General features: G+C 43.0%; 2 protein-coding genes across 6 annotated transcripts in view; both read left to right on the forward strand.

The window, feature by feature from the left end:
• Kdm3b (lysine demethylase 3B) overlaps positions 1–17439 on the forward strand; it is a 77837-nt gene extending 60398 nt beyond the window's left edge. For 2 of the 3 annotated variants that reach the window (XM_078045836.1, XM_078045842.1), the window contains 9 exons: positions 1988–2254; positions 3347–3518; positions 3928–4018; positions 4163–4293; positions 5359–5478; positions 7912–8051; positions 9963–10139; positions 12084–12218; positions 16034–17439. In XM_078045836.1, the coding sequence (XP_077901962.1) occupies positions 1988–2254; positions 3347–3518; positions 3928–4018; positions 4163–4293; positions 5359–5478; positions 7912–8051; positions 9963–10139; positions 12084–12218; positions 16034–16114 (1314 nt within the window). In that variant the 3' untranslated portion in view covers positions 16115–17439. Of the gene's footprint in view, positions 1–1987; positions 2255–3346; positions 3519–3927; positions 4019–4162; positions 4294–5358; positions 5479–7911; positions 8052–9962; positions 10140–12083; positions 12219–13134; positions 15858–16033 lie in introns of those variants that run through there. The other variant, XM_078045838.1, reaches the window with a different exon arrangement.
• A 1543-nt stretch (positions 17440–18982) lies between these two features.
• On the forward strand, positions 18983–25776 carry Reep2 (receptor accessory protein 2). Of its 3 annotated transcripts, none has more exons than XM_013359573.4 (8): positions 18983–19210; positions 20906–21034; positions 21331–21407; positions 23324–23444; positions 23664–23777; positions 24121–24268; positions 24366–24496; positions 24579–25776. In XM_013359573.4, exons 2-8 carry the CDS (start codon positions 20912–20914, stop codon positions 24645–24647), a joined length of 783 nt encoding a protein of 260 aa, XP_013215027.1. In that variant the 5' UTR covers positions 18983–19210; positions 20906–20911; the 3' UTR covers positions 24648–25776. The 3 variants fall into 3 exon arrangements, with proteins under 3 accessions (XP_013215027.1, XP_005327311.1, XP_077902043.1); XM_005327254.5 differs by having other exon boundaries at positions 18988–19210; positions 20962–21034; XM_078045917.1 differs by lacking the exon at positions 18983–19210 and having other exon boundaries at positions 19830–21034.
• The last annotated feature ends 512 nt before the right edge of the window (positions 25777–26288 follow it).

Below are 26288 nucleotides of genomic sequence, written 5' to 3' on the forward strand. Positions count from 1 at the left end.
GTAATCTTTCTCTTTTGTTTCTTCAGTGTTGGAGATTACACCCAGGGGCATTTAACAACTGAGGTACATCCTCAGCCCTTTATATTTATTTTAAAACAAGGTCTCCATAAGTTGCCTGGGCTGATCTTGAACTTGTAATCCTCCTGCATGGCTGGAATTGGAGATGTGTACCACTGCACCCAACCACCATTGTTTCTTGAGTGTCATTTCAGAAATATTGTCATATATGCTGTCCCCCCCATTTACATAAATGTTCTACAACTTGCTTTTCTCTCTCTCACTTTATATTTCTTGCAGGTCATTTCAAACAAGTATATAAATATGTTTCTCATTCTATGTTATGATTAATGCCTAAAATTTGATGAACTGCAAGTGATTGAGCCTATACAATTGGGTTGCTTCTCTTCTGCAAAAGTAACTTAAAAAAAGGAGGGGGGGCTGGGGATGTGGCTCAAGCAGTAACACGCTCGCCTGGCATGCGCAGAGCGCTGGGTTCGATCCTCAGCACCACATAAAAATAAAATAAAGATGTTGTGTCCACCGAAAACTGAAAAATAAATATTAAAAAAATTCTCTCTCTCTCTCTCTAATTTAAAAAAAAAAAAAATCAGTTACTTCTCCTAACCCCTGTTGCCCATATTGGGGATTAGACCCAGTCCTTTTTTTTTTTTTTTTTTTTTTGAGTTATTTTATTTTTATGTGGTGCTGAGGATCCAACCCAGCGCCCCTTGCATTCCAGGCGAGCGCGTATGGCTTGAGCCACATCCCCAGCTCACTGAACTATCTTTTTCAGTTTTAGGTGGATACAATATCTTTATTTGATTTTTATGTGGTGCTAAGGATCTAACCAGTGCCTCACACGTGCATTCCACTACTTGAGCCACAACCCCAGCCCCTTTAAAATTTTTTTCATTTTAGACAGGTCTCTCTAAGTTGCCCAGGCTATCCTCTTATCTTTAAGATCCTCCTGCATTCGCCTCCTGAATCACTGGGATCACAGGCCTGGGCCATCATGCCTGGCAAAAATTACTATTTTATTTGTATTTGTTCATATTCTCAGTTTTTTTATTTTTAAATTTTTTTTCTTTTCTTTTCTTTTTTTTTTTTAAGAGAGAGAGAGAGAGAATTTTAATATTTATTTTTTAGTCTTCGGCAGACACAACATCTTTGTTTGTATGTGGTGCTGAGGATCAAACCCGGGCCGCACGCATGCTAGGCAAGCGTGCTACCACTTGAGCCACATCCCCAGCCCTAAAATTTTTCTAAAAATACTTTTTAGTTGTAGATGAACACAGTACCTTTATTTATTTATTTGTATGTGGTGCTGAGGATCGAACCCATTGCCTCACATGTGCAAGGCAAGTGCTGTTGTACTGAGCCACAAGCACGGCCCCTTAATTTCACATTTTTTTTTCCAGAATATTATATGGTTACATGCCTTAGATAGAGATTATGATTAGTAATATTTCAGCAATAGGATTATCAATATTACAAAATCTACACCCCCTTTCATTCTGTGATGTTAGAAATGTCACTTTCATCTGTGGGCTTACGCTTTGCTATCAGCTGAGATAGATGAGAGATGCATGATAATTCTCTTCAGTTACTTAGGTGAAATATCTCCGCTGGCCAGAAAAAAAATTTGGAACTCTCCTCCCCAAATTAAATGATCTTTTTCAATCAGTTATATCATTTTGTGAACTCTGCAATCTACATACCATAGGTATTTCTTAGGTCTCAAGTCTCTTGAAGCAAAGGGTTCTTTTTATACTTTCCTTTCATAAATGCAAGATAAATATCAAAGATAAAGGAATTTAAGGTACTAAAAATATCAACTTTTTGTTCCTCCTCCAATTGTATAAGATATTCTGATAACTTTTGTGGAATTTAATCAGATAGGTAAGAACTTAGAAATGACAACTGTGATATGGTTTTTTTTGAATGCTTTTCTTATGGCATCTCAGTCAAGCTTACCTGTGTCTGGCAGGGAGTAAAAAGTAAGGCCAGTCTACCCAACTTTCTTGACCACATCATTGCCTCAGTGGTAGAAAATAAGAAAACCTCAGATGCTTCAAAGCGGGCCTGCAACTTGACTGATACCCAAAAGGAAGTGAAGGAGATGGTGATGGGGTTAAATGTGCTAGACCCCCATACTTCACACTCCTGGCTCTGTGATGGAAGGCTTCTGTGTCTCCATGATCCCAGCAACAAAAACAATTGGAAGATTTTTCGAGAGTGTTGGAAGCAAGGCCAGGTAAGTAAAAATAAAACTTCTGCCTGCCTGGCATAGCTATCAGAATAATTCTAGGCTTCTGTGGGAGATCTTTTGCCAGAGAGATTTATACATAATAAGTGTATTGTTGATTTTCCTTGGTCCTTTGAAGTATCTTAGATTTTTAAAATGAAGGAATTTCTAAAGGAAAAAGTACAATCAAGTATCATTTTATTTCTAAGCTGCACAACTCTGTGTTCTTAAAAGGGCAGCTGAAATTACTGTAAGGTATTAAACTGGAACTGACAATACCTTAAGAGGAGAATCCTTAAATGTGTTATTAGGGTGAAGGAATGGGTAGAAAAGGGTAGTACTTTTCTAGGTCTGTGTTTGAAGGTGTCCCATAAACTGATGCAATAACAATTGTGATTTTTATACTTTAGCAGCTGCTTAAGGAAGGAAGAGATTATGGATTTATCTAGGTAGTTTTTCACTTACCATTTGAGGAAGTGTTGAATTTGTTTGCTTACCTCAAAATAGTGGTAGATACCAGAGCAACAGAAGTATTTCTGTGGCATGCCTCCCAGAGTAAGAATCTAATATAATAATAAGTAGAATCAGTTTCCATTCACTTTAGCTGATGTGTTAAAATCCATAAATCTGGGCTGGGATTGTGGCTCAGCGGTAGAGCGCTCACCTAACAGGTGCAAGGCCCTGGGTTCAATCCTCAGCACCACATAAAAATAAATAAATAAAATAAAGGTACTGTGTCCAACTACAACTAAAAAGTAGATATTTTTTAAAAATCCATAAATCTTAAAAGTGTAAAAGAACAATAGTTTTGTGGAGAAGAGCTCTCCCTAGGAAACCTACCTGTTCAGTCCTTTAGCCATGGAATTACCAGTACTTTCTAAATGGCCCTGATTTTATATATATATATATATATATATATATATATTTCTTTTTTTTAAAGAGAGAGAGAGAGAATTTTAATATTTATTTTTTAGTTATCGGCGGGCACAACATCTTTGTATGTGGTGCTGAGGATCGAACCCAGGCCGCACGCATGCCAGGCGAGCGCGCTACCGCTTGAGCTACATCCCCAGCCCCCTGATTATATTATTGTTTCCACAGCCAGTGCTGGTTTCAGGAGTACATAAAAAGCTCAAGTCTGAACTCTGGAAGCCAGAAGCCTTTAGCCAGGAATTTGGAGACCAGGATGTGGATTTGGTGAACTGCAGGAACTGTGCTATAATTTCTGATGTGAAAGTTCGGGATTTCTGGGATGGCTTTGAGATAATATGCAGTAAGTAGCATTGATATCTAGTTGACTAATGGCAGAGTGGGAAGCATCTATATGCCAGCTCTGTCCCTGCAATAACAGATCATATCCTCTTGGTGGAAGGAACTTTCTGTCTGGTGCTAAACATTTAGCTTGCATGGCAATCCTATGGCTTCCCAAAATAGTCCAGGCTTTAGCCTGTAAGACCATAGGGAATGTGGAACATTTTTACTCAGAGAAAACCAGATATAATCTTATAAAATGGAGAAACATGGCAAGTGGGTAGGAAAACAAAGCCCACCTAATCTAGTCCATTATGTGGGCTAGGTTTATAAATCTGAAATAAGAACTTTTATCTCATACATAGTCACTGGAAAAATTTGGGGAGTAACCAACCCCACAGATGTTTATGAGAATACTGTCTCTCTTCCAGAACGACTAAGATCAGAAGATGGGCAGCCAATGGTGCTCAAACTCAAGGACTGGCCTCCTGGGGAAGATTTTCGGGACATGATGCCAACAAGGTAAGTTGATGTCTGGGCCATCTTCTGAGATTTGTGCCTGGCCAAAGCCATCACAGAGTAATTACATAATCCCAGAGAAGTGAATTTTGCCTCTTTGCTTTCTTGCCCTATAATAGCTAAGTTTTCTATCCTACTGTTTTGTAGGTTTGAAGATCTGATGGAGAACCTTCCCCTGCCGGAATATACCAAACGAGATGGCAGGCTCAATCTGGCCTCTAGGCTACCCAGCTACTTTGTAAGGCCTGATCTGGGACCCAAGATGTACAACGCCTATGGTATGAGGGAGAGGCCAGAATTGACCCTTTGGGGGATTGCTCATTTCACTTATAGAAGATCTTTGGTCAGGGTCATGAGTAAAGGTGATTGAGGGCAAGTGACAGGTACTACAGAAGTTAAGGTATCCAGGATGGTTTTGAATATGTTTACTTTGTCAAACTGATTTGTGTAAAATGTATGAGGGCCTAGTCTATAAGCTATATGTTCCCAGGAATTAGACCATTTCCTCTCAAAAATTGTACTCAAGGAGACGTATTCTTAGTTTTGATAAGGCTCTGAGGTTGTGTCTCAGCAGTAGAGCGCTCACCTAGCATGTGCAAGGCCCTGGGTTCGATCCTCAGCACCACATAAAAATAAATAAATAAAAACAAAGCTACAACTAAAAGAAATAAATATTTTTTTTAAAAAAACTTGATAAAATAGCAGCAAAAAAGGCTGAATACCAAGGACTGGAGATGTGACTCATTGTTAGTGTGTGTGCCTAGCACGAGCCAACAAGGTAGTGAGCATGAGCTTGCTAACATTAGCAAGGCCCTGGGTCTAATCTCAAAACTGCAAAATGAAAAAACAGATATTTTGGGGTTTTTTTTGTTGTTGTTTATCTATTTTGCTTTTCTATTATTTTGTTAAGTATAGAAATAAACTAAATCGCTGTGTAAGTTGAGCTAATGCCCATAGTGAATGTCCCTAATGCCCATATCTGTTTTGCTTTTAAAGGAGGGACCATTTTCAGGGAGTGGATTAATTCTATGGTAGTATCACTCATGCTAGAAATTAATCTTAGACAGTATAAGAGAGATGAGAAGAATGATTTTTTTTGTTTGCTTGCTTGCTTGCTTATGGTGCTGGGTATCAAATCCAGGGAATCATGCTTGCTAGAAAAGTATTCTATCACTGAACTACACCCCTAGCCCCTGGGATTTCTTGATAAATGGAACAGATATACTTCACTCTCCAGTGGTACTCATTTGAGAATGTCCTTGAGTATATTTTCAGTTTTAGGCTCTCTGTGGATTCTTCAGAATATTTCCCCTTCACCTTGCATATTTTCCTTAACCCTTTAGGCTTGATAACTGCAGAAGATAGAAGAGTTGGCACAACAAATCTACACTTAGATGTGTCTGATGCCGTTAATGTGATGGTGTATGTTGGGATCCCCATCGGGGAGGGTGCTCATGATGAAGGTATGTTTTCTAGAAAAACTGCTTTAGGTGATGCGACTTGGCCTCCGGGTAGAACTGAGTGTTTTCCTCCTTAGTCAGGAACAGAGGCTTTTTTTTCTTTCTTTCTTTCTTTCTCTTTATTTCCCCAGTGACTTTTTCTTAAGTTTCTACCAGGCCTGATATGTAGTAGGTACCTAGTGAATGTTGCTAGAGAAAAAGAAGTTCTAGCAGAGAAGAGTGCTACTTGTGTATCTTTGACCAAGGGGTAGCTTCACATGAGGAATGAAGAAAGGACAAACCCATCTACTTGGCCCATCCATCAGCTCTGGAGTGACAGATGTTAAAGCGGGGGGTCACCTGAAGCATAAGGACCTGGGGATATAGCTTAGTTGGTAGAGTGCTTGCCTTGCATGCACAAAATCCTGGATTCAATCCCCAGCATCACAAAAAAAAAAAAAAAGAAGAAAAAAGTGAAGCATAAAAGTGATATTTTGCTGTAATTGCCCTCTTTTGCAATATTTTATGCTGCCTAAATGTTTATCTCAAGACACTAAAAAGGGTGTGATCTCCATTATATTTAAGGGCCAGTTGGGTAGGACATCTTGGAGATCAGCTCAAATCTCAGTGTTAAATTTTTTTTTTTCATATTTCACACTTTGATTCAAGTGGGTTATGAACTCCCATTTTTACCCCGAATACAGATTGCAGAATCACATCAGTTACACTTCCATTGATTTACATATTGCCATACTAGTGTCTGTTGTATTCTGCTGCCTTTCCAAATTAATGTGTGTGCCTGGGCATGGTGGCTCATGTCTGTAATCCCAGTGGCTCTAGAGGCTGAGACAGGAGAATTCCAAGTTCAAGACCAGCCTCAGCAACTTAGTGAGTCCCTGTCTCAAATAAAAAATAAAAGGGGTGGTGGTGGTGGTGGTGGTGATGTGACTCAATGGTTAAACACCATTGGGTTCAATCCTTGGCCAAAAAATAAAATAAAATAAAATAAATGAGTTCCTTGTGGAAGTTTCAGAAAAATGAGAACAGTTTTGAAAAATAACTTGAAATGTCAAGGTTTAGGAATAATCAGTATTATTACTTTGGCATTTCTTATTCTGTTGTTGGATTTGATGCTACACACCTGTAGGCCTTTCCATTATGTTGTGGTTTCTTGTGGATTATAATAGACAGGTATTAGAAGCCAACCTTCTTAATTTGCCATAGAAGCTTTATGCTTTGTGGACTTAAATCAGCAAAATCCTAGAGTTTCAAATGGTCTTGCAAAAATATATAGAATCCCCCTACTTTCAGTAGGAAATAACCCACAAGTTAAACATAAGAAATAGGTATTCATTTTGAGCAAGAAACATTTTTTAAAGAAACTACCACAGGGGCTGGGGAGATAGCTCAGTGGTAGAGCACTTTCTTAGCATATGCAAGTCCCTAGGTTCAATCCCCAGCACCAGAAAAAATAAAAATAAACAAAAAATGTCTATAATTTTTTTTTTTTTCTTTTTGGTGCTGGGGATTGAACCCCAGGCCTTGTGCATGTGAGGCAGGCACTCTACCAACTGAGCTACATCCCCAGCCCTACAAATATTTTTTTAAAAAGAAACTACCACAGGCTGGGTATGTCACTCAGCTGGAGAACATTTGCCTAGTGTTCTAGGCTCTGAGTATGATTCCCCAGGACTGCAGAAGAAGACACTAGATTACCAAAAATATTGAGTCTCTCTTAAGTAAAGAAGGTTTAGAGTTATTCTTCCCTGTGTGTAGGGAGCTTAGACCAATACAAATTTTGCTATTTCTTTTTGGTGGAAGAAGGGGATACTGGGGATTAAGCCCAGGGGTGCTTTACCACTGGGCTACATTCCAAGTCCAATCTCTCTATCTTTCTATTTTTGGTGCTGGGGATTGAACCCAGGGGCACTTTACCACTGAACTACATTCCCAGTCCTTTTTGTTGTTGTTTGTTTGTTTGTTTGTTTTGGTACCAGGGATTTGACCCAGGGGTGCTTAAACACTGAACCACATCCCTACTCCTTCTTTGTATTTTCTTTAGAGACAGGATCTCACTTTAAGTTGTTTAGGGCCTCGCTAAATTGCTGAGGCTGGCTTTGAACTTTCGATCCTCTTGCCTCAGCCTCCCGAGCTATTGGGATTATAGGCATTGTACAGGCATGTGCCACTGTGTCTGATTTAATTTTTTATTTTTGAGATAGTGTTTTGCTAAATTGCTGAGACTGGCCTTAAACTTGAGATCCTCCTGAGTCGACCTTCAGAGTCACTGGAATTATAGGCATGTGCCACTGTGCCCAGCTCATGAGTTTTGATTCTTTGCTATATAACTCCAGAGAGATAGAGAAAAGACCAAACTTGTTTGATTTGGACATTTTATTTCACTCAGAAATACTGAAATGACTAGTTACATTGAAATTGTCATTTTGCTCGTTTCAGAGGTACTCAAGACAATTGATGAGGGGGATGCTGATGAGGTGACGAAGCAAAGGATCCATGATGGAAAAGAGAAGCCAGGCGCTTTATGGCACATCTATGCAGCCAAGGATGCAGAGAAGATCCGGGAGCTGCTTCGAAAGGTATGCCTCTTGGTGAAATGTGCTCCCAACTCTCAAATTAAGAGTCTAGAGGGGCTGCGGATATAACTCAGTTGTTAGAGTGCTTGCCTTGCATGCAAAGGCCCTGGGTTTGATCCCCAGCACCAAAATAAATAAATAAATAAACTAAAAAGAGTGTAGAGACTTGAGACAACCTGTCCAAGATTTTTCATGTGGAGTCCCTAGGTATTAAAGACCTAGTGGCCATGTACGTCTTATCAGAATAACCAGAAAATCTGAGTCAGACTTCAAGCATATTGAATAGAGTAAACTAGAAACTTTGGGCTTTGCCATAAACACTAATGTAGCAAGTTGAATTTATGCTGTTACTGATTTTTATGTATGACAGCACAATGATGCACATCTGAAATCCCAGCTATTTGGGAGGCTGAGACAGGAGAATGGCAAGTTCAAGGCCAGGCTGGGCAATTTAGCCAGACCCTGTCTCCAAAAAAAAGGGAAGGAAGAAAGAATGAATGAATGAGGGTGGTGATAAAGCACAGCACTAGAGTATTGTTTAGTGTGCACAAGGCCCTGAGTTCAATTCCTAGTGTCAACAACAACAACAAAAAATGTACTTACAGTAGTTTCCCCTTATCCAAAGGGAAAACATTCAAAGACCCTCACTTGAAACCACAAATAGTACCAGACCCTTTATATATTTTTGTTTTTGCCTATACATACATATATATGATAAAGTTTAATTTACAAACAAGGCACAGTAAGAGATTAACAATAACTCATCATAAAATAAAAGAGTATAACAACGTACTATATTTAATTTTTTAATTTTGAGTTAGACTCTCTCTAAGTTACTAAGGCTGGCCAGTAACTTGGGATCATCCAGCCTTGGCTTCTCAGGTAGCTGGGATTATAGGCATGTAACGCCACACCTGGCATCTAATTGTACTTTACCTTTTCACTTTATGGCTTCTCTGCCATATCAGAATGGCAGCATCACTGCTTTTGAACTTTGGGTGATTATTAGGTAAAATAAATAAAATTAAGGGTATGTGAACACAAGCATGGTGATACTGTGATAGATAGTTCCTTTGAAAACAGAGAGCTAGTGGGTGATTAATGGGCAGTAGTATAGACAGCCAACATTCATACTCTGGACAAAGTGATGATTCATGTTCAAGGTGGCATGGAGCTGTGGATTTCATCACACAATACTCACAACAGCACACTATTTAAAACTTATGAATTATTTCTGGATTGATTGGTACTAGGACTTAGATTCAGGGGCACTTGACTACCAGCCCTGTTTTATTTTGTTTAGAGACAGGTTCTCAGTGACTTGCTTAGGACCTTACTTTTGCTGAGACTGGCTTTGAACTTGAGATCCTCCTGCCTCAGCTTCCAGAGCCACTGGGATTACAGGTGTACACCACTGTACCCAGCTATTTCTGGAATTTTTCATTTAATATTTTTAGACCATGACTGATTGTGGATAGCTAGAATCACAGAAAATAAAACTATGACTAAGTGACTAATTTTTAAAGAGAGAGAGAGAGGAGACAGAGAATTTTTTTTTTTAAAGCTCAGTTTTTTTTTTTTTTTTTAAGAGAGAGTGAGAGAGAATTTTTAATATTTATTTTTCAGTTCTCGGCGGACACAACATCTTTGTTGGTATGTGGTGCTGAGGATCGAACCCGGGTCGCACGCATACCAGGCGAGCACGCTACCGCTTGAGCCACATCCCCAGCCCGAGAATTTTTTTTTTTAATTTTTCAGTTTTTGGTGGCCATAACATCTTTATTTTATTTTTATGTGGTGCTGAACCCAGCCCCCCACGCATGCCAGGCGAGTGCGTTGCCTCTTGAGCCACATCCCCAGCCCCAATAAGTGACTATTAATCTTTCTATTTTTGCATTTTGATCATGGCTTCAGGTTGGAGAAGAACAAGGCCAAGAGAATCCCCCCGATCATGACCCAATTCATGACCAAAGTTGGTACCTGGACCAGACTCTCCGTAAGCGTCTCTATGAGGAATATGGTGTGCAAGGCTGGGCCATTGTGCAGTTCCTGGGTGATGCTGTCTTCATACCTGCAGGAGCCCCACACCAGGTATTTTCTAAATTGGGGTTGGGCTCTACAGCTCCATGGGCTTTTTTATGTCTGCTTCTCTTTCTAATCTGGCAAGAGAGATAAATGGCAAAATTCGACTGATTGCTTCACCATACCACCATATTTTGCTTTTTAATTTTCTTATAATTTTATTTATTTTCATAGGTATGTGAACATAAGCACAATGATACTGTGATAGTTCCTTTGATAACAGAGAGCTAGTGGGTGATTAATGGGCAGTAGTATAGACAGCCAACATTCATTCTTTCTTTCAAAAGGACTGAATTTTGGAAGTAAGATTAGAAAATATATGGTCCTCTTGTGTCCAAAGATATGTATGCAATTGGCTTGATTAGTATTTTTATACCTGTTGATGTTAGTTAATTTGCATCCTTAGGTATTAATTTTTGAAAGCATATGCCCACAAAAAGATTTGTATGCCTGTACTCACAGAAGTTTTATTCAGAGTTGTCAAAATTGGAAATTACCCTAATATTCATCAGTAGGTAAATGTACAATCCAGTTGTAGTTTATCAATATGGTAAAATGCCACCCAGGAGTGTACAGGAACAGATTACAACAGATCTGTTCCATTATATTGGTCACAGACTAATCTTATTATTTATGAGAGTACTACATACACAAAGGTATGAAGGCTGTGACTACCAGAAGGTTGGGATTATTTTAGAGATTGATTGCTACAGGTATTTTTAAGAGGCAAATACCTAGTGGGTAGTAGGGAATGCAATATAGGGTGTCTGGAGTAGGGCAGATAAGTGAGGCTTGGAAGAAAGGTCACTGTTAGATTATGATGAGAAATTTGACTTTATGTGGCAGAAATAAAACCAGCATTGTTGCCAGACACAGTGGTGCATGCCTGATAATCCCAGCTACTCAGGAGGTTAAGGCAAAAGGATTGAAAGTTTTAAGCCAGCCTGAGAAACTCAGCTAGATCCTGTCTCAAAATAAATAACTCAAAAAATAAAGGACTGGGGATGTAGCTTAGTGGTTCAGCACTTGCCTCACATTTGTGAGGCCCTGGATTCTATTCCCCAGTATTGGAGGGAGAGGTTAAGACTTGCATTGTCCAAAATTAATTGTAAAGGAACTCATCTGAAACAATGAGATTGCAGATAATGTGGGATTAATCTCTTTCAAAAGGACTTAATTTTGAAAGTAAGATTAGAAAATATATGGTCCTCTTGTGTCCAAAGATATGTATGCAATTGTCTTGATTAGTATTTTTATGCCTGTTGATAGTTAATTTGCAAATTGTATTGTCAACACACTTTTTAATCTGCTCTGAGCAGCTCATAAATAAGATTCCTTGTAATTTTAAGTCTTATTTCAAAATTTTCTGACTTTTTCTTCCCCTGACCCCTCCTCAGTGCTGGGGATTAAACCCAGGGCTGCACACATACTATGCAGGCTCTCTACTACTGAACTGAGTCTCTAGCTCCTTTGTTTTAAAATTTTTGTTTTAAAACAAAGGGGTCAAACCAAGAGGTTCTTTACCCATAAGGTATATCCCCAGACCTTTTATTTTTTATTTTGAGACAGGCTCTTGTTAAGTTGCCCACACTGGTCTCGAGTATCTGTAATTACAGACATGTACCACCATCATACTCAGCAAACATTTTTATTTATAATTTTATGTTTGCACTTACAATGTCTCTGTATTTTTATTATCAAAATTAAGAACTAGATGTGGTGGTCCCAGCTGCTCAGGAGGCTGGGGTCAGAGGGTCACTTGAGCCCAGGAGTTTAAGGCAAGCCTGAGCATCGTAAGAGTCTCCAAAAAAGAAAAGGAAAAAAAAAAAAAAAAGGCAGGGAATGGATATATTATGTGGATGTTTTGTTATCATAGACATTTTCCATGAGTTATTGATCTCTAATGTCTGATGTTTTACCTCTGTACTCCCCCACCCCTATCACTGCCCCCAGGTTCACAATCTATACAGTTGCATAAAAGTAGCAGAAGACTTTGTATCTCCAGAACACGTGAAGCACTGTTTCCGCCTGACTCAGGAATTCAGGCATCTCTCCAACACTCATACAAATCATGAGGATAAACTGCAGGTAAATAACTTCTCCTTCATCTCACACTGTCATTTCATCACATGCTCACATACTTACACAGAAGGCACATTCTCCTCTCTGAGGGTATTCTTTAGTTGTCTGATAGGAGGAAGAATGACTCAGGGAATTCCACCTCAACCTATGGAGTCTTCCTTTCAGAAACACCTTATCAGTCCTCAGTTCTCTTCAGTTGTGCTCTTAACCTAATCATCTTTTAACCTAATCATTTCCAGCTGGGCATGGTGCCACATGTCTATAATCCCAGTGGCTCGAGAGACTGAGGCAGGAGGATCAAAAGGCCACCCTCAGCAACTTAATGAGATCCTATCTCATCATGAAAAGGGCTGGGGATGAGACTTAGTGGTAAAGTGCCCCTGAGTTCAATCCCACTACCTCCCCCATGCCCCCCAAAAAAAACCTCATTTCCAGCATGACAGCCCCTGTTTCTCTACCCTTGGAATGTATAATGTTTCTTTGTTTTTTTGTTTTTTGGGTTTTTTTTTTGAGTCATAGATGGACATAATACCTTTATTTTATTCATTTATTTTTATGTGATGCTGAGGATCAAACCCAGTGCTTTACACATGGTAGGCAAGCACTCTACCACTAAACCACAGTCCAGCCCAGGTATAGTGTTTTGAACTTTAGGTAACTGACTTAGACACACCTCCCTGGTCAGCACTAAGGCAGTGTAAAGAAGAGAGAACCTAAAACTGTTCCTTATAGCAAAGTTCTGTGCAGATTCAAATTGTTATAGCTGTCCTAGGGATTGCAGTTCCTATCCCTGAGAATTGCATTTGTAGGGGTGAAAATTGTTTTCCCCTTGTATAATTAAACTGGATGTTCAGATTAGGATTTTTGTAGTCTTGAAATGGATTCGAATTTTAAGGACAATTTCATTATTAATTCACTTTAGGAACAAAAAGAATAAAGAAACAGGATTCTCCATGCAGAAGAAGTTTTAATAGTTTGAATATACACTCTCCCCGTCTTTCACTTCTGGCCTCTTCTTCTGTTATGCCTGTTTCATTTCTGTCTTCTTTGGTTGATGACAAATCAGGTTGGAAGAAATTTTGTTGTTGTTGTGTTGTTGTTGTTTAATTGCTGGTAGGTTTAATCACCTTCAACTCTGAGCTTGATCTGCTTTTCATTTTTCAATATTTGAAACACATCAGCTGGGTGATGGACATACCTGTAATCTAGCCATTCAGGAGGCTGAGATAGGAAGATTGTAAATTGAAGGCCAGCATGGGCAACTTAACAACACCCTGTCTAAAAATAAAACATTAAAAAGGTCTGGGGGTGTAGCTTAGTGGCAGTGTGCTCCTGGGTTCCATCCCTAGTACCAGGGGAAAAAATTCAAGGAACATTTCAACCATTAAATTATTACACAAAGTATAATCACATTAGTATTATAGATATAATACAAATATTCAAACATACGTATTTCAGATATCACCTCAGTCTCTACTTATAACATATCACCTTATCTGTAAGGCCTTTCTTGAACCCTGTTGGGCACTATTGTGCCCTCCTGTTTGCTTTATTTTTTATATTGATTTCTGCTTCACCACTCCAATCCCCTTCTATTGTCTCAGTTTCTTCTGTAGTAGTTTTCATCATATATGGTATATACTTTATCTGTTTGTCACTATTCCTTCTCAAATGTAAGTTATTTAAGCTCTGTGAAGGCAGGAATTTTACCGTTTTGTTTGTTTTTGCGGTACTAGGCATTGAACCTAGAGCCTCGCACATGCTAAGTAATAAGTACTCTACCACTGAGCTACATTTCCAGCTCTTATTTTTATTTTGAGATAGGGTCTGGCTAAATTGCCCAGGCTAGACACAAATTTGTTATCCTCCTGACTCAGCCTCCCAAGTAGCTGAGATTACAGGTGTACACCACCACACCTGGCTTTGCTATTTTATTCACTGCTGTCCTTAGCATGATGGCTGGCACATAGTAGGTACTCAGTAAATATTTATTGAAGTAATAAAAAAATTAATAGAGACTAGCATAAGGGAGATTTGTGTGCCCACTACAAAGTGCCCCTTATGTTTTATGAAATGATATTATATATATATACAACCTACAACAGTCACATTGTTGAATGTATTCTTCCCCTTTCCATTTCTCCATTTTCCCTCCATAGAGATAACCACAGTCTTGGGGCTAGGGATATAGCTCACTTGGGAGAGTGTTTGCCTCACATGCACAAGGCCCTGGGTTTGATCTCCAACACCACCAAAAAAAAGGAGATAACCACAATCATCATATCATTCCTTTTTAAAAAACTGTCTTTAAGCTGGGTGAGGTGGTGCACACCTGTAATCCCAGCAACTCGAGGGGCTGAGCCTGGATGGAGGATCACAAGTTCAAAACCAGCCTCAGTAATGGGGAGGCACTTAGCCCCTGAATTCAATCCCTGGTATCCTCCCCAAAAAAAAAAAAAAAAAAAACTGTCTTTAGCTTGCTTGCTTGCTTGCTTCCTTTTTTTATTTTTGGTACTGGGGATTGAACCCATTGGTGTTTAATCATTGAACAACAACAAACAACAACACAGCCCTTTTTTATATTTTATTTAGAGACATGGTCTCTCTCACTGAGTTGCTTAGGGCCTTACTAAGTTGTTGAGGCTGGCTTTGAATTTTAAATCCTCCTGCCTCAGCCTCTGAGATTTCAGGCATGTACTATTGTGCTTGCCTTTTTGCTTTATTTTAATAACTTTTTAATTGTGTCTTCCAACTTCACATGTAACACTTGTTCCTTTTAGACAAATTAAAAAATACATATAGGATTGGGATTTTGACTCAGGGGTAGAATGCTCGCCTTAGCACATGGGAGGTGCTGAGTTCGATCCTCAGCACCACATAATTAATTAATTAATTAATTAATTAATTAATAATAAATAATAAATAATAAATAAAATAAAGGGTGTTGTCCAACTACAACTAAGAAAAATAGATATAAAGGAGCCAGGCTTGGTGGCACATGCCTGTATCCCCGTGGCTCAGGAGTCTGAGATAGGAGGGTCATGAGTTCAAAGCCAGTCTCAGCAATGCCAAGGCACTAAGCAACTCAGTGAGATCCTGTCTCTAAGTAAAATACAAAAAAGGGCTGGGGATGTGGCTCAGTGGTTAAACACCCTAGGTTCAATCCCCAGTACAAAAAAAAAAAAATTCAACATACCAATAGTACAAAACTAAACAGCATTATAAGTTATTTTCCCCCTTCCCCTTCCACTGTTCATTGCATCCTTATTAGCTTTAGGACTTTGGCAAGATTCTTTACCTTAGAACCTGTATTTCCTCAGTTTCTCACCTATAAAATGGAGATGATAATAGATATTAATCTACCTCATAGGATTATGGCAAGGATTAAATTAAAATCCATATAAATAACTTAGTAATAGTACCCAGCACATAGATAATGGTGATTGTATAGCCTTTCAAGTGACTGTATCATTCTTTCTTAAATACAGACCTGTAGCTGGGTTTGGTGGCACACACCTATAATCCTGGTGATTTGGGAGGCTGAGTTAGGATTACCAGTTGGAGGCTAGCCTCGAAAGACTGTCTCAAAATAGAAAGGGCAGAGGGTAGCTACAGGGTGTTCAGTCCCTGGTAATGCAAGGAAAATGAATACATGGAAAACTTACATTGTGCACAATTTATAAATCCTGGTGGGGAGTGATTTAGGAAGCATGCAGTCATTTCTTCACCAGTTGGCTTAGAATCAGAGTAGAACTTTACATTTGTGTTTGTGGAACACAAAATGGAGCTGCATTCAACTGACAGTGCTAATTACTCTCCAGGTGAAGAACATCATTTACCATGCAGTGAAAGATGCTGTTGGTACCCTCAAGGCTCATGAATCCAAACTGGCAAGGTCTTAGGCACGGAGAAATTCCAAGCTCCCTTGTGAAGCAGGTCTTTTCACTCAACACTTACAGGGAACCACAGGGTTCTCTGCTGGAGCAGAGGCCCTTCACCTGGAGCCAGTGTGGTCAGTATTACAAACTCTCCAGCCACTCTTTCTACGCTGCCTCAACACTGAAGGTTGACACAGGAAAGTCGCACTGTTCACACACACAGTTTCTGACTCCAAGCCAAGGGTGCCACATCCCCAGCCAGTGGCCTTTTGGGAACCCGGATTGCCTGAACATCGCTAGGCTTTCCTGCATTATTCTCTGACTTGAGATCATGGAATCCAGGAATGTGGGCACACTTTTTCTTTTCCTCTTGTGCCTCAGTAAGTGGGGATGTGTTTGGAGGTAGAGGGAATCATGTAACTGGTACAAGTAGGGGTGACTGCTTAAATATGCCTGGTGGAAGCCTGACTGTCTCTGCACATGACCTCTGACATGGCCTGCCCCAGGAGATGGGGTACAGCTCTTCCCCACACTCTCCCATGAACACTGGAGTCTTACAGGACCCAGGGAGAACCCACTGCTTTTCCCAGGAGGCTCCAGGATTAGGAAATGTGTGTATTTAGTGAAAAATAGGTTTGTAGTGAAATAGTTACTATTTCATGAAAGTAGATATTTTTAGAATTTTTGAAATACCACAGTTGTTTTCCTGGATTATGAGGAAAGGCACATTACATTTAGTCTTCCTTTCGATAAAACTCTTTGAAGAAATATGATTTTTAGAAATCAGTTGCCCATTATAGCACAAAATTAGCCAAAGCAGAATTTAAAAGAATTGGCTTTTTAGAATTCTTTTAGTTTCTCCCTCTCCCCTCTCAGTCTTATCTTGAGGGAACAGTCATCTGAGAAAGAACTTTGTCATGTCTGAGCTGTGGTGTGTCCCCACATATACACACTGGTGACTCCAGGAACCATTTTCACCTATTACCAGCGTTCCCTTGGGACTCCTTATTTACAAATGCTAAGGAAAGTTTGATTTCCAACATGAAGGTTTTTGTTTTTTGGGTTTTTGTCCTGAAATATTTTCAGCAAAACTTTCCAACTCAGTGGAGTTTTTATTAAAAATTTATTTGAAAATGATGGAATTCATTGGCCCATAGGTACATTGGGAAATGTATCTCTTTCCAGCTGTACTGTAGTGCCCTGCAGGCTTGTTTATATGTTCACAATTACTTTTTTTTTTTTAATAAAAGTCATTTACTGTAGAATACTTTTAATTTCACTTTCTGTATTTTAATTTTGTCGAAGGGCTGATTGGGATTTCCATGTTCTTATTAAAAATCTAACAAATCTGTTTGGAGTGGACTAAATTCTTCCTGTGGACCAACCCTTTTAAAGTCAAGGCCATATTGAGGGCTGGTTTAGAGGTGGGTTTTCATTTCCAGGTTTTTGTTATTATTGCACTGCACCTGATTACTGCTCTTTGCTTCCTGAACTTATTGCCATTTGGGAGAAAGGAAAAGTGCCAGGGTGAAGTCAGTGTGGTTTGGGGCTAAAAGGCAAGGAGCCACTTGAGTTAGAGGGTGGATAGAGAGAGGGATTTTCCTAGTTTATGCTCTGTGAACAGTGGAGTCTTACCTTCCTAGGCAGAATGTCTGGGAAGAATGGCCCAACTGAGATTTATTTTTGTTTGTTTACTAAACAACAAAGAGGCTTGAGTGGTAAGGACAGACTGCATTCCAATTAGTAGAGGCCTTTTAGAGGGGAAGTTGTAAAGAATAACAAGAGGGGTCATTAGAGGCTGCTTCTCTGGAACGTTTTAGCCGGGGAATGGAATTACCAGGTTGAAATATATCATAGTTCAAGGATACTAAGTTTGAACAAGACCATAACTCTATTTGAATATAGAACTCAGCATGTCCATTCAGTCTGGATGGGTACAGGTTCATGTTGTGGTCAACAGAAGGATTACACCTCGACATAAAGGGTAAAGAAATGACAAAACTTTAAAATGGAACAGGAAAGGAGAGCAATTGGGGGTGCATTGAAGTTGGCTGCTTTGGTGAAAATCAGGAGGCAGGCTAGCCTACATTCTGGATATAAATGTCTTCAGAATTAGGACATACACTGCCCTCAGTGCTTACTGATGGGGGTGGAACTGCAGCCCCTGGACTCATCACTGATCTGGGACCCAGGTACCTCTCCCAGCCCCTGTTTGAAATTTAAGGCTCACATCTCTCCAGCCCCTGCTCTTTTCCCCTGCAAAGCTTACTGACAACCTGGGAAAACAGATAGCTCAGGCAGGGCCTTTTTGAACTAGAGATTGGTGATTGTGGAGAAGGGGTGGGGTGGACAGGTGTGGTTGTGTCTCTGACTTCAGGAGCTCAGGTGAATGTCTTTACGCTGCCTGTAATGGGGAAGGAGCATTCGCTAGTCAGCAGTTGAGGTTATGTAGTCAGTTTGAAGTAAACTGCCTGGGTTCATATCTCAGCCGTGTGACTCAGTGGTTTTGTGACCCTTGGCAATTTATTAAATATTCCTGAACTTTCCAGGTCGTTATCTTAAAAATTAAGATAAATATAACTTCTAAGGTGTTTGGAGGATTCGATAAATAGTGCATGTGAAGCTCTCAGGACAGGGCCTGCCTCACAATAAACACTCAACAAATCATAGTTGTTATTCCTTGTTATGAGTAAATCCTCAGCCTGATGTGGGCAGGGAAAGGACTTTGTTATCAGGTTGGAATCAAGAAGGCCTGCAGGAGCGCGGCCACAGGTCTGAAGGCCCTAGAAAGGTGAACAAGCGGTTAAGAGAGAGGCAAGGCATAGAGGGTGAAGGCGCATGCCCAGCCACAGCAGGTGCTAGAGGGGCGCGCCGCCGCTGTTGCGGCCTCCCCTTTAAGAGCCGCCACCGCCCACGGTCCGCCGCTGCGGCAGGGACCTCCCCTTTAACAGTGGCAGCTCCGAGCTCCGCTGCCCCCGCGGCGGCTGCTGCTGCTACTGCAGCTCCTGCTGCTGCGGCCGCTCGGCCTCAGACAGCTGCATCCTCGACCCGGGCCGGGTCCCCGCCCCACACAGCGCCCGGCCCAGCCATGGTGTCCTGGATCATCTCTCGCCTGGTGGTGTGAGTGCGGAGGCGGCGGCAGGGCGAGCCCGGGTTGGGGGCTATGGGGGCCAGTGATGGAGGGCGGGGATATTAAATCCCCGGAATGGACTATCCCAGGGCTTCATGCAACAGTCATCTAAAGGCACATCGTTTCTGTTTGGGGTCCCCAGAGATGTAGGACCCAGGACTGGAAAGGGGACACTAGGGGAGTTAGCAGGCCTGAATTCCCAGGGACCTCACCCACATTATTTTTTCATAACCTTTTTTCATTTTTAATTGCCCTGCTCCTGTGCCCTCCCCCATCCTAGGGGCTAAGCAGCGGCTGATTTGTAAGGGGAGGTGGGCACGTTTCTTTTCCACCTCCAGATCTGGGCTGGAAAAACCCCTCCAACGAGGCCTCCTCTCCCTGGGTAAAGAGGAGAGTAGGACAGAGTGGGGAGCGAGGCAGGGCCTCATCATTCCATAGCTCAGGAGCCATGGCCGTTTCCCTGGGCCTCCCAGAGGGCTCCCGCCCTCCTCCCGCTTTCACTGCCTGGAGACTGAGGATGAGGACACCTGCCCCAAAGGCCCCAGGAAGGAAGACTGGGTGAGGGGAAGCAGAGATGCTTGGAGGACAAAGTGTAGGAGGTAACTGGGAAAGGAGGCGTGTGTTCAGCCTGGGGTTGTGAAAACCACTGCGGGAAGGATGTTTGTAGGCCTTCATTCACCCGCCAGCCACATTGTGAAGCGAGGTCCCTAGCACCACCCTTAAACTCCAAACTGAACCCACACAACCCCAAATTTCGTCCTTGAGGATTCTACTCCACATCCCATCTGCAAAGGCTGGTTTGGAAGTAATCTGCCTCCATCAGGCAACCCCCACGTTGTCAAGGAAGCTCCTTGTGGGCCTCAGCCAACCCCTGTCCTAGCTCAGGACCCTGCTCCTCAGCCTCCACCATGGGGACTGACATCCCTGCAGCCCCACCCTACTGGCTTCTCATTCAATGCTGTCATGTATGTGCTTGTTTCCTCTTACCCATTTGCTTTTCCCCATTCTAACCCAGAGGGAATCTACAGGCCTTATTACCTCTCTGTGGCCTTCAGGGTAGATGCTTCTCTGTGGCCTGTAGGAGCCCCCAAGAGGCATTGCTCTTCTTCCTAACTAACCTGTGTCCTGTCTGTGGCCTGTAATGGAATCATCAGCCAAGGCCTTGAGCCTAGGGCCCTTCCCTAAACCTAATCTTGGAGGAATTGACATGGGGGAATAAATGTCTTTGCTTCTCCCAGGGCCTCCTGACCCTGTGCCCTCTGGTCTCCAGGGCCACAATAGTGCCTCTAACTGCCAGGTTGAGTATCATGTTAGGTGGTGTCAGGTTCTTTTGCCAAGCTGGTCCTACCCAGCCTGGCTCTGAAACAGGGAAGTAGAAGGTAAGGGCTGATAGGTTGAATAGCATGAAGCCCAGAAGGAGGGAAGATAGTTCCATGGCAGTGACTGGACTCCCCCACTCTTCATGACATGCTTGTCCATAACCAAGGATCGTGACTAAAGGGACCACATTGGACACTATGGCTCCTGGGTCTTTGTGGGCCTCCAGGGCAAAAGAGGAAATGAACAGTGGATGGGAGGGGCATCTCCCTTGCTGGCTGAATTCCCCATGCTTATGTATCTCCTGAGTCTTGACAGCTTTGACCCTAACCCCTGACCAGACTCCACCTTTTCCCCATTATACCCAGGGGCCAATGCAGAGCTGGGAGGGAGAGGGGCCCAGTAACTATACCTGCCTCCCTAGGCTCATCTTTGGCACCTTGTACCCAGCCTATTCTTCCTACAAGGCCGTGAAGACCAAAAACGTGAAGGAATATGTGAGTGGATGACCTAAACCCCCTATCGGACCCACACTGTAGAGATAGGAAAGGGCAATGGGTCATATTACAAATGGAGGTGACTTTGTGTCAGCACTGTTGGCCATTAACAAGGCCCTGGATAAAGGAGGTTCCTGGGTGTTCCTTTTGCCCAGCCTTGGCGTGGCCCACAAATTTGGGTTCCTGGGTGTTCCTTCCCACAGTCCTGGTGTGAGGAGTCTGTAGATGGGGGCGTCCTAGGTGTCCCTGACCCCTTAGCCCTCGGCCCCAGCAAATGCTGCCCTCTGTCCCCTCAGGTGAAATGGATGATGTACTGGATCGTGTTTGCCTTCTTCACTACAGCTGAGACGCTGACGGACATTGTACTCTCCTGGTGAGGTCCAGCATCCTTCTCTGCATCTTAGGGCCCAGGCCTCTTTCTTTCTCTCATCAGACAGACAGACAGAAGATTGGACCCCACAGTGGAGTCCCCCCAACTCCTGACAGTCTCTCGGGGTCTTTAATATTTCACTCCTTGTCTGACTTGATCAGCAGAATAAGAGCAAATAGATGGGTGTGGTGGCATACATCTGTAATCCCAGTGATTGGGAGGATGAGGCAGGAGAATTAAAGTTCAAGGCCAATCTGGGAAACTAAGTGAAGTGCTGTCTCAAATAAAAAATAAAAATACTAGGGATGTACCTCAGTGGTGGAGTGCCCCTGGGTTCAATTCCCACTACTGGGGGGGAAAAAAACATAACCCCCACATTTCTTTCTGGGGGCAGCCAAAGCCGTAGTGGAATTTAGGAACCTTACTTCTGTTATACTTACTGTGACCTTAGGCAAATCACTCTCTAAGCCTTGGCTTCCTTATTTGTGAAATAGACATGGAATCCAATCCTATAGACATGGGATGCTTGTATTTCCAACCATTTCCCAGGTAATTCTAGACTGTGTGCAGTTGAGAACAGGGAATATGTCTGAATCATCTGCATAGTCACAGCAGGAGCTCAAAAATATATGCTGAATGAGCAAATGCCTCTTGGAAAGGAGAACTAATAAAACAGTACTCTGCAAGTCAAGAGAGTTTTGCCTAGGGGTGGGAGACAGAAAGACCATAGCATTTATAGATAAGCCCCTTGTTTTTTGAGAACAATAATATTAATAAAATTGGTAATTAGACAAGATATGTCTTCAAGATTGAGGATAGTGGTAAGTCTAGATCCTTTTGACACAGGGAAGGAGAGGGCTTTAATGAGGGCTTTGTGAGGACACTGGAGTCTTCTTGAAAAAGTTTGGCAGTGGGGGAAATGGAAAACAGTCCTTAAGAGTGAGGAGTGTTGGGTGTGTCTGCCTGTAGTCTAAGCTACTTGGGAGGCTGCGGCAAGAGGATCATTTGAGCCTTGGAGTGTTTTTGTTTGTTTGTTTGTTTTGTTTTGTTTTTGTTTTGTACCAGGGATTGAACCCAGGAACAGTTATCCACTTAGCCCCAGCACCCCCCCCTTTTTTTTTTAATGAGACAAGGTCTTGCTAAGTTGCTTAGGGTCTTACTAAGTTGCTGAGGCTGGTCTTAAATTTGACTTGCAATCCTCCTGCCTTAAGCTCCCAAGCCACTGGGATTACAGGCATACACCACTGCTCCTAACCTAAGGAAAAAAAATTTTTTTTTTAATTGAGAAAATTGAGGATGGTCATGGTGGTGCACACCTGTACTCCCAATGACTCAGAAGGCTGAAGCTGGAGTGTCGCAAATTCAAGACCAGCCTTGTCAACTTTGTGAGACCCTGTCTCAAAATAAAAAGGGGTAAGGATGTAGCTCAGTGGTAGACCACATCTGAATTCAACCCCCAGTACTAAAAGAAAGAAAAAATATATATAGGTGTGAGTATGTGTGTATGTGTATCACAGCTGCAAATACTGGGATTCAGAACTCATCCCAGCTCTCTTCATAGAAGGGGCAGGAAGAGAAGGGGGTGAGGAACAGACATTAACCTGAAAGGTTAGGGAGTCTGCCTTGATCTTGACTCCAGGGCAGAAAAATAGGGGTCTTCTATAGGAATGAGAGGGCAGGACTTGAAGAGAGAAGAGAGCAAGGAGAGCCATTGCTGGGTAAATTTCTTCTGAAATCACATCTTACCATTTTTTGTGAACTCTCAGCTGAGTCTCCTAATCCCCTTGGGAGCCTCATGAGAACTCCAGTGCACTAAGGGGTGGGAAACTTCCAGGGTTAAGCAGAGATCACTGCTGCTGAGCCTAGCGTATCCCCCTGACACCCTGCCCCATGCTTTATACTTGCCTCTGTCCCCCCAGGTTCCCCTTCTACTTTGAGCTCAAGATTGCCTTTGTGATATGGCTTCTGTCCCCTTACACCAAGGGCTCCAGCGTACTCTACCGCAAGTTTGTGCACCCAACACTGTCCAACAAGGAGAAGGTTTGGCCCCATTCAGCTTGCTTCCCAGCCTCCCCAAGCCAAGGCAGCCCTGCACCTGCAGCCTCACAACCCTGTGCCATACATTCCTGGCCCTCCCTTTGGGTCTCCAGAACCTAAAGTGACCTGGCAATGCCCCAGCCTCCTGGAGTGAGCAAAGAGCAGGGCCTCCACAGCAGTACCCACCCCTGACCTCTTCCTCCTTCCCTTCAAATCTCTCAGGAGATCGATGAGTACATCACACAGGCCCGGGACAAGAGCTACGAGACCATGATGAGAGTGGGCAAGAGAGGCCTGAACCTGGCTGCCAATGCCGCTGTCACAGCTGCTGCCAAGGTGAGATGGGGTGGGCCTAGACTTCAAGGACCCCCACCTTGTTTGTCTCCTGCTCCTGGCCAGTCCCTTGGCATCCACCCTATCCTCAAGGCCATAGAGACTTTGGTCTTGAGCAGCTTGGGCTACCAGTCCTAGTTCTGTGTCCAGCCAAGTCACTTCTGCTGTCCAGCCACAGTTTCCTCAGCTGACCACAGGGAAAGTATGACCCGGCCTCTCAGTGAGCCTGGGTAAGGACAGTGTGGGGAAAGCACTGAACCCAGGAGCTGCTGCCAGCACCATGGTGACCTTTGTCTCAAACCCACCCCCACACCCCTGCTGTCTTGGTGTGTGGTGGTGACCCTAGGGCCAGGGGGTGCTGTCAGAGAAGCTCCGGAGCTTCAGCATGCAGGACCTGACGCTGATCCGAGACGAGGATGCACTGCCTCTGCAGGGAACTGATGGCCGTCTCCGAACTGCCCCTGGTGGCCTTCTAGACACCATTGAGGACTTAGGTACAGGCAGGGGTCAGGGCCATGGGGGAGGAACAGGGTGGAGGAAGCCAGGTGGGAGACCCTGGACCTTTGTTCTCCTTTCCTCCCCACCAACCAGCTGATGACGCTGCCCTGAGTATAAGGTCTAGCACAAACCAGACAGATCCCCGGACAGAGACCTCAGAGGATGACATGGGAGACAAGGCCCCCAAGAGGGTCAAATCCATCAAAAAAGTGCCCAAAACTGAGGTGAGAGCGTGGGCTGAGCTTGAGGAAGTGGAGAAGGGGTGGTGGCACTGGTCTGAGTCCTGTCTTCTTCTACACTCCACAGCCACTGGCTTCCAAGACACTAAAGACCAGGCCTAAGAAGAAGAGCTCTGGCGGGGGTGACTCAGCTTGAGGCCCCATGCCCCCATGCTGCGGAGCAAAGAGGGAGCCCAAGGAAGGGCCACATCCCTAGCCCCTGCTCTATATTGTGCCACCAGCTTAGGTGTCTCAGGCTCTGGGGCTCCCTCAGATAGATACTCGTTCCTGAGACCCACCCAGTGGCCACTCTGGAGGGGGCTTGGAAAAGAGGAGAGAGGCCCAGCTGTGCGGGTTGTGGGTAGAGGTGGCCCCAGAGCTGAGCACTAAGCTCCCAAGGAGGGGAGGGCTCCTCAGCCCACACTGCTCTTCTCCCCACTCCAGTCCTGTCCTGCCCACCCAGTGCCTTGCTGAAGACCATGGCCATCCCCTTCTTTGAGGCCCTGACATGCCCCCCTGTTCTCCCCAGGATGAGGGTTAGGGAGGTCACAGCCAGATGTACCAAGGAAGGGCCTGAAGGCACTGGGAGAAAGGGAGCAAATAGGACAGGCCTTGAGGGACCTGGATGGGGCTTCTAGACACAGCTTTTGAGTGAAGGACATGAGTTTTGTGTGAATTTAAATGACTGAGATGCCCTGATCAGAGCTGCATCTGGTAAGGCTGTGTGCTACATGTCTCCCCTGAAAAAAGAGGGTGGGGTTCGGTGTGTGAGTGTTGAGTGTTATTTTACTGGGTCTAGAGCTGGAGCCAGTTTGGGTGAAGGACTCTCCCTCCAGTGCTCACCTCCTTCCACTCTCAGCCCTGGTCTTTCCCCCTCTTCACTCTCCCTGCTAGTCTCTGAGCCTCAGAGGATCCCAGCCCAGGTCAGGATGGGGCTCTAAGGGACCTCTCTGCTCCCCCTCTATCCTTGATCCTTTTTGCCTCACCCACTCCTGTCCTGACTTCCTAGATCCCAGTCACTGCAGAAGCCCCGCTGAGCTGGCTCCTTCCTCTTCCCACTGGGTCCTTCTTTGCCCCAGGGTCCCATTCTTAGGCCAAACAGACCCCTGTCAGAGCCCAGCTCCAACCCTACCCCACCTCCCATTTCTGCTGTGGCTTCCATCAGGGCCAAGAGAAACCTGTGACAAAAGAAATGCAGGAGCAGAGGGACTCTCAATTCCTTGGAAAGATAGTGCCATTGGACCTTTGGCACTAGATGAGCCAATAAACCAAATTCTGGCACCTCACTTATTTCGGCCTCTGTGTTTTTTTGTTGTTGTTGTTGTTTTTAAGGTTTCAAATATCATTTTACTCATCAATTTAGGCTTTTACTTTAAGTTCTTATAATTAGTATTTAATTAAAAATCAACATTTGAAAAAAACATGTTTTAAGTGGCTGAAACTACACTGCATTAGACATATTATTCTTTAATGTGTTAATATATAATTTATCCTTCAGAGCTCAAAATTCAATTTATAACCAAACATTGATTTTGTCCACTAGAGAAATATAAATGCTTACAAACAAGGTATAAAGTAATTATACCTTGTTTGTAAGCATATATAAGTTGAAATTTTATTTCCAAATGTACCTTAATCTTCCAGCTTTTTTTTTACAATGAGGTTCATTTTACAGAAATAAGATAACTGGGGTGGGACTGTGGCTCAGCGGTAGAGGGCTCGCCTAGCACATGCAGGACACAGGTTTGATCCTCAGCACCACATAAAAATAAAATGCATTATGTTGTTCCAGCTACAC

Source organism: Ictidomys tridecemlineatus, chromosome 1 (assembly GCF_052094955.1).
Source record: "Ictidomys tridecemlineatus isolate mIctTri1 chromosome 1, mIctTri1.hap1, whole genome shotgun sequence".
In the NCBI taxonomy this organism is placed as follows: domain Eukaryota; kingdom Metazoa; phylum Chordata; class Mammalia; order Rodentia; family Sciuridae; genus Ictidomys; species Ictidomys tridecemlineatus.

What these genes read in the sequence shown, in the direction of transcription:
- Reep2 (XM_013359573.4), top strand. Translation starts at nt 20,912, where the DNA reads ATGCAGAGCTGGGAGGGAGAGGGGCCCAGTAACTATACCTGCCTCCCT. An exon ending in CTGTCACAGCTGCTGCCAAG is followed by an intron (nt 23,778 to 24,120) that starts GTGAGATGGGGT and finishes TGGTGACCCTAG; the next exon opens with GGCCAGGGGGTGCTGTCAGA. An exon ending in AGACACCATTGAGGACTTAG is followed by an intron (nt 24,269 to 24,365) that starts GTACAGGCAGGG and finishes CCCACCAACCAG; the next exon opens with CTGATGACGCTGCCCTGAGT.